We start from the raw sequence: 18,631 nt of genomic DNA, 5'->3' as shown, positions 1-18,631 counted from the left end.
GGTTTCACATGAAAAAACAATGTGGTTACATTTACCATATTATCAAGTCCCCACCCGTACCCCAATGCAGACACTGTCCATCAGTGTAGTAAAGATGCCACAGATCCACTATGTGCTTTCTCTGTGCTACACTGTTCTCCCCGTGACCCCCCATACCATGTGTACCAAACATAATACCCCTCAATCCCCTTCCCCCTCACTCCCCACTCACCCTCCCACACCCCTCCCCTTTGGTAACCACTAGTTCTTTCTTGGAGTCTCTGAGTCTGCTGCCATTTTGTTCCTTCAGTTTTGCTTCATTGTTATACTCCACAAATGGGGGAAATCATTTGGCATTTGTCTTTCTCCACCTGGCTTATTTCACTGAGTGTAATGTCCTCCAGCTCCATCCATGTTGTTGCAAATGGTAGGATTTGTTTCTTTCTTATGGCCATATAGTATTCCATTGTGTATATGTACTACTTCTTCTTTATCCATTCATCTACTGATGGACACTTAGGTTGCTTCCCTATCTTGGCTATTATACATAGTGATGCAATAAACAGTGGTGCATATGTCTTTTTGAATTTGAGAACTTGTGTTCTTTGCATAAATTCCTAAGAGTCGAATTCTCGAATCAAACGGTATTTCTATTTTTGGTTTTTTAAGGAACCTCTATATTGCTTTTCACAATGGTTAAACTAGTTTACATTCCCACCAACAGTGTAGTAGGGTTCCCCTTTCTCCACATCCTCACCAACATTTGTTGTTTTTAGTCTTTTCCGTGTAGACCATCCTAACTGGTGTGAGGTGATATCTCGTTGTTTTAATTTGCATTTCCCTGATTATTAGCCATGTGGAGCATCTCCCCATGTACCTGTTGGCCATCTAAATTTCTTCCTTGGAGAAGTGTCTGTTCATATCCTCTGCCCATTTTTTAATTGGGTTATTTGCCTTTTGGTTGTTGAGGCATGTAAGTTCTTTATATATTTTATTGTTATAAATATATATATTATTAAAAAATATATACTTTATATATTTATATATTTTATATATATAATATATAATATAATAAATATTATATAATAAATATTATATTTATTTATATTCTTATATATATATATATATAATGGGGACATATATATTCCCCATTATATGTCCATGGCTCCTTTATTGTATATTAATGTCAGATATGTTAACTCCTTGTCAGATATGTCATTTATAAATATATTCTCCCATATTGTAGGATGCCTTTTTGTTCTGCTGGTAGTGTCCTTTTCTGTACAGAAGCTTTTTAGCTTGATGTAGTCACATTTGCTCATTTTTGCTTTTGTTTCCCTTGCCCGAGGAGAATGCATTTGTGAAAAAGTTGCTCCTGTTTATATTCAGGAGATTTTTCCTATGTGGTCTTCTAAGATTTTTATGATTTCATGACTTACATTCAGGTCTTTGATCCATTTTGAGTTTACTTTTGTGTATGTAGTTAGACAGTAACCCAGTTTCATTCACTTACATGTAGCTGTCCAATTTTGCCAACACTAGTTGTTGAAAAGGCTCTCATTTCCCCATTATATGTCCATGACTCCTTTATTGTATATTAATTAACCATATATGCTTGGGTTTATATTTGGACTCTCTAGTTTGTTCCATTGGTCTGTGGGTCTGTTCTTGTGCCAGTACCAAATTGTCTTGGTTACTTGTGGCTTTGTAATAGAGCTTGAAGTCAGGGAACGTAATCCTGCCAGCTTTATTCTTCCTTCTCAGGATTCCTTTGAATATTTGGAGTCTTTTGTGGTTCCATATGAATTTTAGCTCTAGTTCCTTAAAGAATTCTGTTGGTATTTTGATAGGGATTGCATTGAATCTGTAGATTGCTTTAGGTTTGATAACCATTTTGACAGTATTAAGTATTCCTATCCATGTACACGGGATGTATTTCCATTTATTGGTGTCTTTAATTTCCCTCTTGGGTGTCTTTTAGTTCTCAGGGTATAGGTCTTTCACTTCCTTGGTTAGGTTTATCCCTTTTTATTTTATTCTTCTTGATGCAATTGTGAATGGACTTGTTTTCCTGATTTTGCTGTCTGCTAGTTCATTGTTAGTGTATTGGAATTCAACAGATTTCTGTGTATTAATTTTGTATCCTTCTACTTTGTTGAATTCACATATTATATCTAGTAGTTTTGTAGTGGATTCTTTAGGGTTTTTTCTGTACACTAGCATGTCACCTGCAACAGTTACAGTTTAATATCTTTACCAATCTGGATGCTGTTTATTTCTTTGTTTTGTCTGATTGCCGTGGCTAGGACCTCCAGAACTATGTTGAATAGAAGTGGGTAGAGTGGGCATCCTTGTCTTGTTCCCAGTCTTTAAAGCAAACCTTTCAGCCTCTTGCTGTTAAGTGTGATGTTGGCTGCGGTTTTGTCATATATGGCCTTTATTATGTTGAGGTACTTGCTCTCTATACCCATTTTGTCGAGAGTTTTTATCATCAGTGTATGTTGAATTTTGTCAGATGCTTTTCTGGCATCTATGGAGATGATCATTTCTTTTTGTCCTTTTTGTTGATGGGGTGGATGATGTTGATGGATATTCTAATATTGTACCATTTTTCCATCCCTGGAATAAATCCTACTTGATCGTGATGGATGATCTTTTTGATGTTTTTTTTAATTTGGTTTGCTAATATTTTGGTGAGGATTTTTGTGTCTGTGTTCACCAGGGATATTGGTCTGTAATTTTCTTTTTTCATATTGTCTTTGCCTGTTTTTGATATAAGAGTGATGGTGGCCTCATATAATGAGTTTGGAAGTATTTCCTCCTCTTCTACTTTTTGAAAAACTTTAAGGAGATGGGTATTAGGTCTTCACTAAATGTTTGATAAAAATCAGCAGTGAATCCATCTGGACCAGGAATATTATTCTTAGTCAGTTTTTTGATTACCTGTTCAGTTTCATTGCTGCTAATTGATCTGTTCAGATTTCTGTTTTTTCTTTGGTCAGTCTTGGAAGGTTATATTTTTCTAGAAAGTTGTCCATTTCTTCTAGTTTATCCAATTTTTTTGCCTATAATTTTTCATAGTATTCCCTCATAATAATTCTTTGTATTTATGTAGTGTCCTTAGTGATTTTTCATTTCTCATTTCTGATTCTGTTTATGTGTGTAGACTCTCTTTTTTTCCTTGAAAAGTCTGGCTAGGGGTTTATCTATTTTGTTTATTTTCTCGAAGAACCAGCTCCTGCTTTCATTGATTCTTTCCACTGTTTTATTTTTCTTGATTTTATTTATTTCTGCTCTAATCTTTATTATGTCCCTCCTTCTACTGACTTTGGACCTCATTTGTTCTTCTTTGTCTAGTTTTGTTAATTGTGAGTTTATACTGTTCATATGGAATTGTTGTTCTTCCTGAGGTAGGCCTGTATTGCAATATACTTCCCTCTTAGGTCAGCCTTCACTGCATCCCACAGATTTTGCCTTGTTGAATTATTGTCATTTTTCTCCATATATTGCTTGATCTCAGTTTTTATTTGGTCATTGACCCATTGGTTATTTAGGAGCATCTTGTGAAGCCTCCATGTGTTTTTGGGATTTTTCATTTTCTTTGAGTAATTTATTTCTAGTTTCTTACCTTTGTTATCTGAGAAGCTGGTTGGTACTATTTTAATCATTTTGAGTTTACTGGGGCTCTTTTTGTGGCCTAGTATATGATGTATTCTTGAAAATGTTACATGTGCACTTGAGAAGATTGTTTATCCTGCTTCTTTTGGGTGGAGTGTTCTGTAGATGTCTTTTAGGTTTATCTGTTCTAATGTGTTGTTTATTGCCTCTGTCTCCTTATTTATATTCTGTCTGGTTGATCTGCCTTTTTGAATCAGTGGAGTGTTGAAGTCTCCTAAAATGAATGCATTGTGTTCTATTTTCCTCTTTAATTTTGTTAGTATTTGTTTCACATATTTAGGTGCTCCTGTGTTGGTTGTATAGATATTTATAATGGTCCTATCCTCTTGTTGGACTGACCCCTTTATCATTATGTAATGTCCTTCTTTGTTTCTTGTTACTTTCTTTGTTTTGATGTCTATTTTGTCTGATACAGGTACTTTATTTCCTGCTTTTTTCTCCCTGTTATATGAAATACGTTTTTCTATCCCTTCTCTTTTAGTCTGTGTATGTCTTTAGGGTTGAAGTGTGTCCTTTGTCAGTATCTTATAGACAGGTCTTGTTTTTTTGTCTGTTCATTGATTCTGTCTCTCTTTTGATTGGTGCATTCAAACCATTTATATTTAGGGTGATTATTGATAGGTATGTTTACTTACTGCCTTTGCAGACTTTAGATACATAGTTATGAAAGTTTCAAGGGTAACTTCCTTAATATCTAACTAACTTAATTCACTTAGTATGCTATTACAAACACAATGTAACGGTTCTTTTTTTTTTTCCTTCTTCCTCCTCCATTCTTCATATATTATGTATCATATTCTGTATTCTTTATCTGCCACTGGACTGACTTTGTGGGTAGTTGATTTAATATTGCATTTGCTTAGTAATTAACTGATCTGCTTTCTTTACTGTTGTTTTATTTCCTCTGGTGACATCTATTTAACCTTAGGAACACTTCCTTCTGTAGTAGTCCCTACAAAATACATTGTAGAGATGGTTTATGGGAGGTAAATTCTCTCAGCTTTTCCTTATCTGGAAATTGTTTACTTCTAATTTAAATGATAATCTTGCCAGGTAAAGTATACTTGGTTCGAAGCCCTCTGCTTCATTGCATTAAGTGTATCATGCCAGTCCCTCGTAGCCTGTAAGGTTTCTGTAGAGAAGTCTGATGATAGCCTGATGGGTTTTCCTTTGTATGTGATCTTTTTTTCTCTCTCTGGCTTCTTTTAATATTCTGTCCTTATCCTTGATCTTTGCCATTTTAATTATTATATGTCTTGGTGTTGTCTTCCTTGGGTCCCTTGTGTTGGGAGATCTGTGCACCTCCATGACCTGAGAGACTATCTCCTTCCCCAGATTGGGGAAGTTTTTAGCAATTACCTCCTCAAGGACACTTTCTATCCCTTTATCTCTTTCTTCTTCTTGTGGTACCCCTATAATGCAAATATCGTTCCGTTTGGGTTGGTCGCACAGTCCTCTTAGTGTTCTTTCATTCCTGGAGATGGTTTGTTCTCTCTCTGCCTCAGCTTTTTTGTATTCTTCTTCTATTCCATTAACCGTCTCTTCCACTATATCTAATCTGCTTTAAATCCCTCCATTCTGTTTCTTTTCTGATATTGTATTCCATAATGATTGAATCTTCATCCTGAATTCCTCCCTGATTTCTTGAATATTTTTCTGTACCTCCATGAGTATGTTTATGATTTTCATTTTGAAATCTCTTTCAGGAAGATTGAGGAGTTCAATTTCACTTGAACCTTTTTCTTGTGTTTGTGGATTTTGATTTGAACTACGTTCATTCGGCATTTAATATTTGTATGTGTCATCCTCTAGTGCCCAGAAACTCTACTCTCTGTAGCTCCTTATCCCCTGGAGCAATGTTGGGGGAGGCAGTGGAGTGGCGCTGGTGCCTTGTGGGAGTAAAGAGCTGTTTCCTGCTTCCCGGCTGCTGTGCCTGTCTCCATTGTCAGAATCAGTGGGCTGAGTACACAGGTGTAAGCCTCTATGTTTTGTATTTGCAGCTGCCATAGGCGTGGCCTCCCTCTGGCTGGCCTCACACCAGGGCAGGTGCTGCCGGTTTGTGAGCTGTTGCGGGCTGACTGGGAGGAAGGTGCAGCAGGCTGCGTATCGCAGTGGGAAGCCTTGGAGCTGTGTAGCCAGCCAGGGGGATGTAGCACCTGAAGCTCCTGAACGTTCCCATCCTACTGGGCAGAGTTCACCTGGACAATTTTGTCCACCTGGCCTTTCTCATGAGCAGCAAACTCTGTGCAATCCTTGCCCCTTTCGCAACCTTCTTGCTGTTAGGAAGTCTCTTAGACCTCCCGCCTTTCTTTTGTCCTAGAGCAGCCTAGTGTGGATCCCTGTTTTCCACATGCGGCTGGAATCTCAGTCTCTCCAGGCCTTCCATCTGTGTTACCTTTCCACCTCAACTAATCTCCAGAGCAGCATAGAATGTAGGTTCATGCAACCATAGCAGATCTCCAGGGCTGGGTGGTCAGCAGTCCTAGGCCTCCTCTCTGTTATTCTTCCTTCTGCTGGTGAGCTGGGGTGAGCAAAGGGCTTGGGTCCCGCTGGATCGTGGTTTTGGTATGTTACCCTGTTCCATGAGGTCAGTGTCTTCTCCACGTATATGCAATCTGGTGCAGCCTTCTTTCTTTTTGCTTTTTTAGGATTAATTGTATTATTTATGCTTTCATATTGTATATGGCTTTGGGAGGAGGCTTCTGTCTCACCTCTCAAGCTGCCATCTTTAATCTCATACTATAAAACGTGTATTTTTGTAACGATTATAGAATTTGGCAACATTGGGAATGTGCTTTGATTTATTTTCTTTGTAATTTAATTAAAGTCAGGTGCTTATTTTATAAAACACTTTACTAATTATGTTGTAGCCTGGTTCAGAAAGAAGCTAATGAAATTTATCATGTATTTATGTAACTACTGGCAATGTGTTGTTTTTTTTTTGGTATCATTAATCTACAATTACACGAAGAACATTATGTTTACTAGGCTCCCCCCTTCACCAAGTCCCCCCTACAAACCCCATTACAGTCACCGTCCATCAGCATAGTAAGATGCCACAGAATCCCTACTCATCTTCTCTGTTGTACAGCCCTCCCCATGCCACCCCCTACATGCTAATCGTAATGCCCCCTTTCTTTTTCCCCACCCTTATCTCTCTCTGCCCACCCTCCCCAGGCCCTTTCCCTTTGGTAACTGTTAGTCCATTCTTGGGTTCTGTGATTCTGCTGCTGTATTGTTCCTTCAGTTTTTCTTTGTTCTTATACTCCACATATGAGTGAAATCATTTGGTACTTCTCTCTCTCCGCCTGGCTTATTTCACTGATCATAATTCCCTCTAGCTCCATCCATGTTGTTGCAAACGGTAGGATTTGTCTTATTCCATTGTGTATATGTACCACAACTTCTTTATCCATTCATCTACTGATGGACACTTAGGTTGCTTCCATTTCTTGGCTATTGTAAATAGTGCTGCGATAAATATAGGGGTGCATATGTCTTTTTCAAACTGGGCTCCTGGATTCTTAGGATCAATTCCTAGGAGTGGAATTCCTGGGTCAAATGGTATTTCTATTTTTAGTCTTTTGAGGAACCTCCATACTGCTTTCCACAATGGTTGAACTATTTTACATTCCCACCAGCAGTGTAGGAGGGTTCCCCATTCTCCGCAACCTCGCCAACATTTGTTGTTGTTTGTCTTTTGGATGGTGGCGATTTTTACTGGTGTGAGGTGATATCTCATTGTGGTTTTAATTTGCATTTCTCTGATGACAAGCGATGTGGAGCATCTTTTCATGTGTCTGTTGGCCATCTGAATTTCTTCTTTAGAGAACTGTCTATTCTGCTCCTCTGCCCATTTTTTAATTGGATTATTTGCTTTTTGTTTGTTGAGGTGCGTGAGCTCTTTATATATTTTGGATGTCAGCCCTTTATTGGATCTGTCATTTATCAATATATTCTCCCATACTCTGGCAATGTGTTTTAAATTTTTCAGTGCCCAGTGAATGAAATAGCCTTTTACTCAATGTAAAAATAGTGGTATCTTTCATATTAAACAGTATCTGAAGACTGTTACAAAGCATAATTGTCATTTAATCATAGGAGCTCTTTAGGGTTCTCCTGTTTGATTTTTCTTAATAGAGATAGTGAAATTAGTATAATAGTTTATGAAAACATTCTTAGGTTTAATGATAGTATTCTAAATATATATTACATTTTTGTAGTTCTTTACATATTTCAAACTGAAAACGAAATTTGACCTTCACAAAAATGAACATGTACTTTGGTTTTAGAACCCTGAAAAATGGGCAGATAATGTTACAATTTTCAATGAACTACAGAGATTAAATGATGTGCTTCATTTACAGAGGTGGAATAGGTGTTCTGACTTTGAATCTAGGGGGTTTTTATTACAAGAGTCATGTAAGAGGAGCCAGTCATATCTGGTGATGGCTTTTACCCTTAAAGAATCAGTCTTCTTAAACAGAAGCCACTGTCACAAAATATTTGTATATTACTTTAAAAATTTGTTAATGTTCATGCCTGGGATTCTATATTTATGTTTTTATGTTTCTTCTTCCCTTTTTCTGGTTATCTTTTCTCCCTCTTCTGATTACATGGCTTGGGAAGCCTATAGGTAGGTGAATATTTATTTATGTAGTAAAACAGTTGACTGTTGTTAAACTGGTTATAGGTGCTTCATTTTTATTTGCTTGTTATTGTTTTTTTCAAAATGGCATACATGTGTACACATACTGTATTTCTAATAGTGAACTAATTTATATTCTAAATATTTTCCTTTAAAACAGCACAATTGAAGATATTAAATAGCCTCTCTCTGTCTCTCTTTTTTCCCCTACTGCCCCCACCCTGGCTCTCAACTTCCCCAATAAGCCTCTTTTGAAGTCAGACTACTACCACTGTGCTTTAATATTCTCCTAAAGTGTCACTAATCATCTGGAGCTGCCTTGTGGAGAAGGCACGGAGTATCTGGAATAAAAGAGTTTCTTTAGGATTTGAGCTGAAAATGCAATTCCTTTAAAATTCCAAAGATTTTCTTATAAATACCCTTTTTATTTTGTTTCCCTTATATTGTAGGGTAGATGATGTGCCTCCAGGAATATCTCTGCTTCCTGATAATATTCTGCAGGTTCTGAGGATCCAGCTACTACAGTGTGTTCAGAAAATGGCAGATGGGTTAGAGGAACAACAACAAGCTTTGTCAGTTTTGCTTGTCAAGTTCTTCATTATTCTTTGCAGGTATCTGCTACAAACAGTTACCAAAATAATAATGCATTTATTGATCATTAATGGTGCTTGTTGTTCATATGGAGCTTTAAAGAGTGAGTGTACCTTTTGCAATAAACTTGTGGTTTCTTACTCTATTGGAAAGCCTTTTATTTCCTATACCCAGTAATAGAGAAATTTAACCAAGATAATAAAAAAATTGCTTTATAGTAAAGACAATGACAGGAGTTTTTACCTAACCGAGAATTTATTGCACTCGTGTTTTCTATATGGTTCTTACCTGTAAGCATATATACATTTTTACTACCCTGCATTATCATTTGTGAAATATATTTTTCTAATATATCATTGTACAGGTTTACCTAAGAAAGTATTATTCCACAGCTTATATTTTCCAGGTTTATAGATGAGATTAGACCTGTGGTATTAAATTATGGTGTCCGTAAGTATCAACTGGGAAGCTTAATAGAAATACAGAGCTTAACCTAACTTATGGAAATCCTGATTCCACAGAACTCAGGCATTCTGATTTTTTACAATTTCCACAGTAGTCTGCACATAAGAATTTAAGAATCATTGGTGTAAGGGCATCATATGCCCCTTAAAACCTATCCTCTTTTTGGAAGCCATTTCCTATAATATATACTATTTGTTTTATAAATGTTTTATAATTAGTAGACAAAGAGGGACTCAACTTTTTATTTACCTTTCATTTAATTGCTCATCAGTTTGATTGTAGGAATCATGTAAAGATTGAACAATAATTGCTGAAATGTTTCTCCCCTAATTTAGGCATTCTCAGAATCCTATGCATATTTTGGATTTTTTGCTCTTTCTCATCCTTAAAACTTAGAAAAATGATACACAAATTATAAGGGTTAGGGAGAAGAGTTAATACTCAGTTGGTAATATATTAGTTTACTCCTTTGATAGTTAATTTGCTACATTTTCTCAAGTTAATTACCTAGTGCAATTGTACTGAAATAAAAAAGTCATACAGATAACTATTTAATCCAGCATGTTTAGTTCTTGATAATAGAAAGAAACACTGGAATATTTTTTAGTTGAATTTTTTTTTTTTAGTAGGTGATAACCTCTAATGATAAGTTTAATTTCAGTAGCTGCCAGTCACAGAACGTGTTTCTGTTTCAAAGAACTTTACTTTTTTAAGCCCCTTTTAAAAGTTGTTAATAGATTTTATGTTGTATTAGTGGTTCAATTTTACATAAAAATTTTGAAAAAAAGTACAGAGAGTTCCCACATGCTCCTTTTCCTCCCTCTACAGTTACTCCTGTTGTTAACATCTTATATTAGGTGGTACATTTGTTATAGTGATGAACAAGTATTGATATATTTTTATAAACTAAAGTCCATAGTATACATTAGACTTCACCATTTGTGTTGCACAGTTCTATGGGTTTTGACAAATGCATACTGTCATGTATCCACCATTATAGTATCCCACAGAATAGTTTCACCATCCTGAAGATGACCTGTCTTCTATCTATTTCATTTCTTCCTCCTCATGCCCTACCCTCTGGCAACCAGATTTTTAAAATTGTATCCATAGTTTTGCATATTTTTGAAATCATAAAGTATGTGCCATTTCCAGTCTTTGTTTCTTTCACTTAGCAATAAACATGTCAGGTTCCTCCACATCTTTTGTGGCTTGATAGTACACTTTTTATTGTTGAATAGCAATATTCAGTTTTCGGACATACCATAGTTTATTCACCTAATGAAGGGCATCTTGGTTACTTCTACTTTTCGGCAATTGTCAGAATGGTTGCTATAAACATTTGTGTGCAGATTTTTATGGGAACATGTTTTCAACTCATTTGGGTAAATACCTAGGAGTGTAGTTGCTGTATCATATGTTAAGCCTATGTTAACTATGTCAGAAACTCTCTAATTGTATTCCAAAATGGCTGTAACATTTTGAATTCCCACTAGTAGTGAATGAGAGTTCCTGTTGCTCTGCATCCTCACCAGTATTTGGTGATGTCAATATTTTAGATTTTAGTCATTTTAATAGATGTGTAGTACAATCTTACCATTGTTTTAATTTGTAGCTCCCTGGTGACATAGAATGGTCAGTATCTTTTCACATGGTTATTTGCCATCTATATCTTCTTTGGGACATATCTATTTAGATCTTTTGCCCACTTAAAATTTTTTTTTCTTACTGTTGAGTTTAAAGAGATTTTTGAATATTTTGAGGTACAATTCCTTTATTAGGTACATATTTTGCAAATATTTTCCCCTAGCCTGTGGCTTGTGTTTTCATTCTCTTAATAGTGACTTTTGCAGAACAGTTTTAAATTTTAATGAAGCCCAACTTTTCAGTTTTTTTCCATGGGTAATTCTTTTGGTTTTGTATCTAAAGTCATCACCAAATCCAGAGTCACTTCGGTTTTTGCTGGTGTTATCTTCTAGAACTTAAAGTTTTCCTCCTATATCCCTCAGAGTATTGCTCTCCTTCATTTTGTTTATCCATAAGCTGGAATCACCCAATATACTGTTGCTGTTATTATTTTGAACAGACTTTTATGTTAGATCTAATTAGAATAAAACAAATGAAAGATTGCTTTTAGCTCATTCCTTTTGTAACTGTCTTCCTTTTTTCATGTAGTTTCCAGTATATCTAGGAAGAGTTACTCATTTTCAATTTTTTCAGCTTTCTTCTTGTGAGGATGGGAATGACAGCTTCCAAGCTCTTTACATGTTGGACTGGAAGCTGGAAGGCACACTTATTTTTTATACAAATCCAAAGTTAATGGTTTAAAAAAAAAATAAGATTAAGAACTGACAGTTTTAATGTTTTGCCACTTCATGGATTTCATTTTACCACTAAAAATATGTTTTTGAAATTTTCATATAATGTACAACACACTGTTCCCCTCTCTGCATTTGGAAAGCACAGCTATGAGTATTTAAGAAGTTATATATATTTCCTTATTAAATAAATAAAAATAATTCTGCCCTTTGAAGTACTCTAATGAAACCAATAACCTCTGACTAATCAGTTTAACTCTAGGCTTATATTAGGCAATATAACTATGTTTTCTGATAATTCACATAACATACAACCCTCCCATTTAAAGTATATCTTTCAGTGGTTTTTGATAAATTTATAGAATCATGCAACAATCACTGCAGTCAATTTTATAACATTTTCATACAGAGTTTAAAGAAACTCTGTACCAATTAGCAGTCACTCCTTTTATTTAAGTGTGACATGTGAATCTAAAGTATAATGTGTTATGTAAAGTGATCAGATCCTAAATGTTCAGCTCAATAAATTATAAAATGAACACACTGTGTCATTATTACCACTGAGGTGAAGAAATAGGACATTATAGGTACCTCAGAAGCCCAGATACCTTTTATGTTCTCTCTTAATTGCTATTTCTCACCATCTCCAAAGAACTATTATCTTGACATTTAATACTATGGATTAATTTTGTCTAATTTTTAACTTCTTCAAACAGAATTGATCCAGTAATTTTTATTCTTTTATGTCTGGCTTTTTTTTTTTTTCCTGAACTTGTCGACTATTTCTGTGTTGTTATTTTGGTCCTCAAACTTGTGTTGTCTGCTGAAGGGAATTGTTACTTTTGACTGAGCATTGGACATTGTTTTTGGAAAATTGTAGAGATTATTACAGGCCTGTGATACTCTCTTCCTTCAAGATAATTTGCATTAGCTTTTGGAACACTAAGATCCCCCTAAAATAGTTAATGATTGAGGTGATTTGGACTTCACTCTCTGTCAATACTGATCCATTTTCTTTTTGCCCTTACTTCCTGAGTGTTGCTCCTTGGTATCTCAAATCAAAGCCTTAGAAATTATCCTTTTTGAGTTATGAATTGGAGTTTTTATTCCCTTTAGCACTGTAGGCTATCAAATGCACTCATCAGCATCTCATTGTTTAATTTACCTCTTTCAGGATACTTAGAAGTCATGAGGGCAAAAAAAAATCTAGGTACAGATTTCTGCTCTTTTAAGTTTACTTTTTCAGCATCTTATCTTTGTAAGTTTTCACTCCCTTGTCAGTTTTCTGATCCTTTTAAATAGATTTTTAAAAAAGATTTTGTCCATCTTTTTTAGCTGTTCTTAAAGGGAAGATTGGTACTAGTCCATCATTACTGAAAGCAGAACTCTTGGAAAGGGTTTTTTCCCCCTACCAGATGCTGTGGCATATGGTTTTGTTTTTTTTTAAATGATGTACATATTTATTTTTTTGTCTGCTTGTATCTTTTTTCCACTCTTTAAAATTCCGATAAAACATACACAACAAAATTTACCATCCTAACCTTCTTTAAGTGTACAGATCAGTGGTATTAAATACCTGCACATTGTTGTGCAGTTATCACCATTACCCATCCCCAGGACTTTCATCTTGTAGAACTGAAACATTCATACTCATTAAGCAGTAATTCCCTATTCTCCATTGCCCCCAGCCCATTTTCCGTAATGGTGGTTGCAGCATTTTACATTTCCTTCAGCAGCGCACAAGGGTTCCAATTTCTCCACATCTTGTTTCTTGTTTTCTTTTGATAGTAGACATGCTGATGGGTATGAGGTTGTATCTCACTGTAGTTTTGATTTGCATTTCCCTAATGATTAGTGGTGTTGAGCATCTTTCCATGTACTTATTGGTCATTCATATATTTTTGAAGGAATATCTATTCTTTTGCCCAATTTTGAATTGGGTTGATTGATCTTTTATGTTGAATTTTAGGAGTTCCTCATATATTCTGGATATTAATCCCATGTCAGATATATGATTTGCAAATATTTTCTGCCATTCTTTAAGTTGCCGTTTACTTTCTTGATAGTGTCTTTTGATACACAAAATTAAAAAAATTTTTTAAAGTCCAATTTGTCTACTTTTTCTTTTGTTACCTATACTTCTGGTGTCATGTCCAAGAAACCATTATCAAATTCAGGATCATGATGCTTTTGTTTCTTCCAAGTGTTTTAAGTTTTACATTTAGTCCTTGATCAATTTTGAGTTAATTTTTATATATGGTATAAAGTAAGGGTCCACTTTTGCATGTAAATGTCCAATTTCCCAGCACCATTATTTGAAATGACTGTTCTTTTTCCATTGTATGGTTGTGGCAACCCTTGTGAAAAACCATTTGACTATATATGTGAGGATTTATTTCTCACCTCTCTATTCTGTTCCATTGGTCTGTATGTTTACCTTTATTTATGTCAATACTATATTTGATGACTGTCACTTTGTAATAAGAAACAAACAGTAAGTGTGAGTCCTTGAGGTATTTTTGTTTGTTTTGGTTATTTGGGGTCTTGAGATTCTGTATGAATTTTAGGATGGGTTTTTTTATTTCTGCAAAAAACACTGGGATTTTGATAGGGAATACTTTGAAACTTTAGATTGCTTTGGGTAGAATTGACATTTTAACAATAATTCTGATCCATGAATATGACATGTATTTCTATTTATTTATGTCTTTAATTTCTTAGAGCATTGTTTTTTAGTTTTCATCATATGATTTTTTTTGCTTCTTTGGTTAATTCCTAAGTATTTTATTCTTTTTTGATGCTGTCATGGTTTTCCTGGTTTCCTTTTCAGATATTCATTGTTTATGTGTAGAAATGCAGTTGTTATTTGTTGTGTTGACTTTATGTCCTGCTACTTTGCTGAATTCATTTATTAGTTCCAATGGGCTTTTGTGTGTGTGTGTGTGTGTGTAGAATCTTTATAGAGTTTTCATGTAAGATTATATTATCGGCAAACAGATAATTTGATGTCCTGCTTTCTAATTTAGGTGCTTTTTATTTCTATTTCTTGTTTAATTTCTCTGGCTACAACTTCCAGTATTATGTTGAATAGAAGCAGCAAAATCAACCATCCTTTCCTTGTTCCTGTTCTTAGAGGAAATGCATTTAGTGTTTTTCTACTGAGTATGTTTGCTGTGCATTTTTCATATGTGGCTTTTAATATGTTGAGGTAGTTTTTTCAATGTCCTTTAAAGTTTCCTGGAAGTTACTTCCACCAGAGGTGGGAGGGGCTTGCAACAATTGGGGAAGGTGCAACAGCAATGGTTGCCCACCCATTTGCACCTCTGTGATTGGAAACAGCAACCAACGATCAGAACACAGATCCCTGATATTTGGAGGATAGGGTCCTTTTTGCCTACACTTCTTCCATTAAGCTGTTACTAAACTGTTGGGAGAGCTTGTGCGTAGCTGCCTCCATGGTGGATGGGGGTGGGGGATGGGTCATTGCTACTGTAGTAATAATAGCTGAAATTGGCAGAAATTAACCAGCATTAACTGCAGTTTACTATTCAAGTCTTCCCCTGAAAGTTGTAAGCCTTCAACAGACTTGAGAGTGCAAAATTGTTAAACCAGATGGATTCTAACAGTACTCCTGTTTTCTAGATATGGACACAGCGTCCTGGTGCTTCTTACTGTGCCATCTTCCCAGAATCCTCCATAGGGTCTTTGAATTTTACCTTAATTTTCTCAAAGATGTCATACCAATCTGACTTCTTACCTTGAGAAGTCTATTGATTCATTTGATTTTTCCTATTTTTTAGCAACCAGTGAATTTAAGATGTAAAGTATTTTTCAGTATCACAATATCTCAGAACAGAAAATCAATAGTATTTTATTGGGCTAAGGAAAAAACTAATAATGCTAGACATAGGAAATGTTAACATTACGTGTCATATCTCTGTCTTATAAAAATGAAATAAAAATGATGGCTATATTTTAAATAAATGCTGAGCAGGTATTGATCTACTGCTTTAAATAAGACATGTACTATCCCTCTTGGAGTATGTATAAATGCTAGCCTTTCTAGTAAGACCTTTTAATATAGTTGATATTTAAGTCTAAAAGGGAACTGTAATTTTAAAAAGCAAAGTGAAAACTAGAACTATATATGTATTATAATGGCAACAATATGTACAAAAACCAAGAATATACATAGGAAAGTAAAAACCAACCTGCGAAATAATCCAAAATGTAAATAGTTGCTGATGTTTGGGGTCTAAGAACATTTGATTTTTTCTCTTTTGTTAATAATTTGTGATATTTTTTGATTATTTGCTAATCAATATGTACTTCCTAAACATTTTCTGTTGATATTAATTCAATGGTGCTTAAGGTGTGTTTCACATTCTTAGTGGGAAAACAGCTATATATCCATATTGATTTTAAGTTTCAGTAAATGTTGTTTGCATTTCATTTGCTGACATGCCTTTCCAAAATTCAACCTGAATATATGAGCACACGTTTTTCTCACTATTCATATAAAATAAATATGTTGAGTGTTCCTTTTTTCTCATAGGAATCTATCTAATGTGGAAGAAATTGGGACTTGCTCATACATTAATCATGTCATCACTATGACAACACTCTTTATTCAGCAAGTAGGTATAAATTACGATATTCCTTTTTGTTGTTTTACTGGGAGTAACTAGGTTTTACTTTTTAAAATATTGTTAGCGAAGTTAAATGTTTTCAGAGGAGGTAGTTATCAAGAAAAGAATTAAAATTATCACTCACTATATTTCAGGCATTTTATGTGTATTATTTTAAAGTAGAGAAGCAATTATTATGTTATTTTAGTTAAAAATTAAAGTGTTTTATAAATGGTTTTTAAAATGACAATTTGTGATTTTTATGGATTATTTATTCATCAAATATTCCTCACATTGAAAACATGTTCTTTTTTGGAAGGATATTTGACCATCCATTTGAAACCTTTCCTAGAAAATATTTAAAATTTGAGAGGTCCTATCCAGTCCATATAATTAACTCTCTTTAGACTCAAATGGAACTTAGGCTTAATTGAATAAAAGTGATATACTATTAGATGATGAATGATGGTACATGTAGTTTTCTAATGATGTATATAAGAAATGTTACATAGATTCATATTTTTAAACTAAATACAGTTTTATGTTTAACTTTATTCTCAGTTAAAAAGCAAAAAAAAAGAGAAGGAACTGGCAGATCAGACATCTATCGAAGAATTTGTTATCCATGCACTGGCATTTTGTGAAAGCTTGTATGATCCATATCGGAATTGGAGGCATAGAATTTCAGGGTATTTCTTACAAATAATAATGTTCATTTTAAACCTGAATGCCATAATGTATGCAGTTCTTTAATGCAAGTCTTTTTTTTTTATTCAAATAGGATGATTATATTTTATTGCTTTGTTCAGTATCTATTTTTCTCAATTGGGAAAAAAAGTCTAGGTGAAAAAAATGCCTGAGAGAAGTAGTTTACATTGCCATAACATTTAAATTGTTGCCAAAAGAAAAAAAAAGTGTAAAAAAATTTTAAGGGTAAAATATCACATAACTTCAAAAAACTTACCTCAACTTCCTATCATTTATCTTGTACTATAAGTCAACTTTCTGATAGGATTGCAGTCCTTTATTATAAGCCCCTACTGGTACTATGGTATGTATACATTTTAAAAATGCTACTACAAAAAATTTCTTTCCTTTTTGTTTCTGCCTATTGTATACTTAAGCTATAGATAGATTTTGAATAAAAAGCCTATGGTAGGTATAAATGCAATGGTTAACTGATCCTGTTTGCTGACATCTTTTCATGTTCCACAGAAGGTGGCATCTCAGTCCAGCATCTTCTCCTGTTTCTTGCCTTCCTTTTTCTTCTTCTTAGATTCTTGAGGTTTGGGCTTCGTCAGTTTGCCGCAGGGCTTGGAAATGGTGACTGTCTTCTGGCAGTCAGCGTTGTGGAGGGCTCGCTTCGGACTTGCAGTTCTGGTCTTCAAGGCGGTGTTGAGGTCACATTCTCCCCAGGCCTGGAACTGGTATTTGCACTCAGCTCCAAATTGCTTTTTCCAGTTGCAAGGGATCTTACACCTCTGGGTCGTCATGGTTTGTTTGCACTCAGCTCCAGTCCGGGTGCCCTCCCGGGTGCCCAGCCCGCAATCCCCACTGCTGGGCACACACACGCTCCACTGCCATTCTCCACAGTCAGACTTCTTCACTTTTTTTTCTGGCTTCTCTTTCTTCCCTGCTTCAGCAGTGTCCAAAGCTGCCAAAATGAAAATGAATGCCAGAACAGCAGCCGCAAACTTTTGACGCTGCTGCAGGTACTATTGGGACTGCATTTTTGAGTTGCAAACGTGCGGCGGGTGCGCGGCTACCTTTGTTGCCAGGGGCGAGGTTTCCGCTTGGGGGCCAGGTGGCCGGTGGCTCCTCGCGCCGCGACGGCTGCTGCCTTTCTGCGGGCCGGGTACTCGCGGGACTCGGGCTTCCCCCCTCTCCCCTCTGGGTCTTCCCCTGCTCGGCGCCTGCCCGGGCGGGATTTCCGAACTGCGAGGCGGGGAAGCTTCTCCTGCCGGGTAGTCCCTCGCGCCCAGCTGGGCTAATGCAAGTCTTTTTATCTATGAAAGCAATTAATAAGACATGTATAAGACTCCTGTCTATATCTGAGATACCTGTGTTGGAGATAATGAATTAGTGGTAAATTCCATTAACAGATAATACTTTTACCTTGAATTTTTATTTTTTAGTGTAATTGAATGCTAATAATCTGATAGGAAAATGTCAAAGCATAGTAGTATCAAGTATTTATTTCATATTTTCAAGGAAAGTTCTTTTTAAAACATACTTCATAATTTGAAAATAATTTTTAATAGATTTGTGTCTATTTTTAAAATTTATTTTATCATTAATCTACAATTACATGAAGAACATTATGT

The 18,631-nt window shown here is 35.3% G+C and overlaps 2 protein-coding genes across 9 annotated transcripts in view; one reads left to right on the top strand and one right to left on the bottom strand.

The window, feature by feature from the left end:
* Positions 1-18,631, top strand: part of NBEAL1 (neurobeachin like 1) — a 240,173-nt gene that overhangs the window by 38,552 nt on the left and 182,990 nt on the right. For 7 of the 8 annotated variants that reach the window (XM_057503678.1, XM_057503676.1, XM_057503672.1 and 4 more), the window contains 3 exons: positions 8,755-8,916; positions 16,235-16,316; positions 16,869-16,996. In XM_057503678.1, the coding sequence (XP_057359661.1) occupies positions 8,843-8,916; positions 16,235-16,316; positions 16,869-16,996 (284 nt within the window). In that variant the 5' untranslated portion in view covers positions 8,755-8,842. The remainder of the gene's footprint in view (positions 1-8,754; positions 8,917-16,234; positions 16,317-16,868; positions 16,997-18,631) is intronic. The other variant, XM_057503677.1, reaches the window with a different exon arrangement.
* Positions 17,023-18,272, bottom strand: LOC118933520 (pleiotrophin-like). Its single transcript, XM_036927884.2, is given in 1 exon segment — positions 17,023-18,272. A coding segment is annotated over 1 exon segment (504 nt). The 5' UTR covers positions 18,038-18,272; the 3' UTR covers positions 17,023-17,533.

Source organism: Manis pentadactyla, chromosome 6 (genome assembly GCF_030020395.1).
Source record: "Manis pentadactyla isolate mManPen7 chromosome 6, mManPen7.hap1, whole genome shotgun sequence".
NCBI lineage: Eukaryota > Metazoa > Chordata > Mammalia > Pholidota > Manidae > Manis > Manis pentadactyla.
Note: the sequence above shows the minus strand (reverse complement) of the source record. Positions and strands in the feature narration are given on the sequence as shown.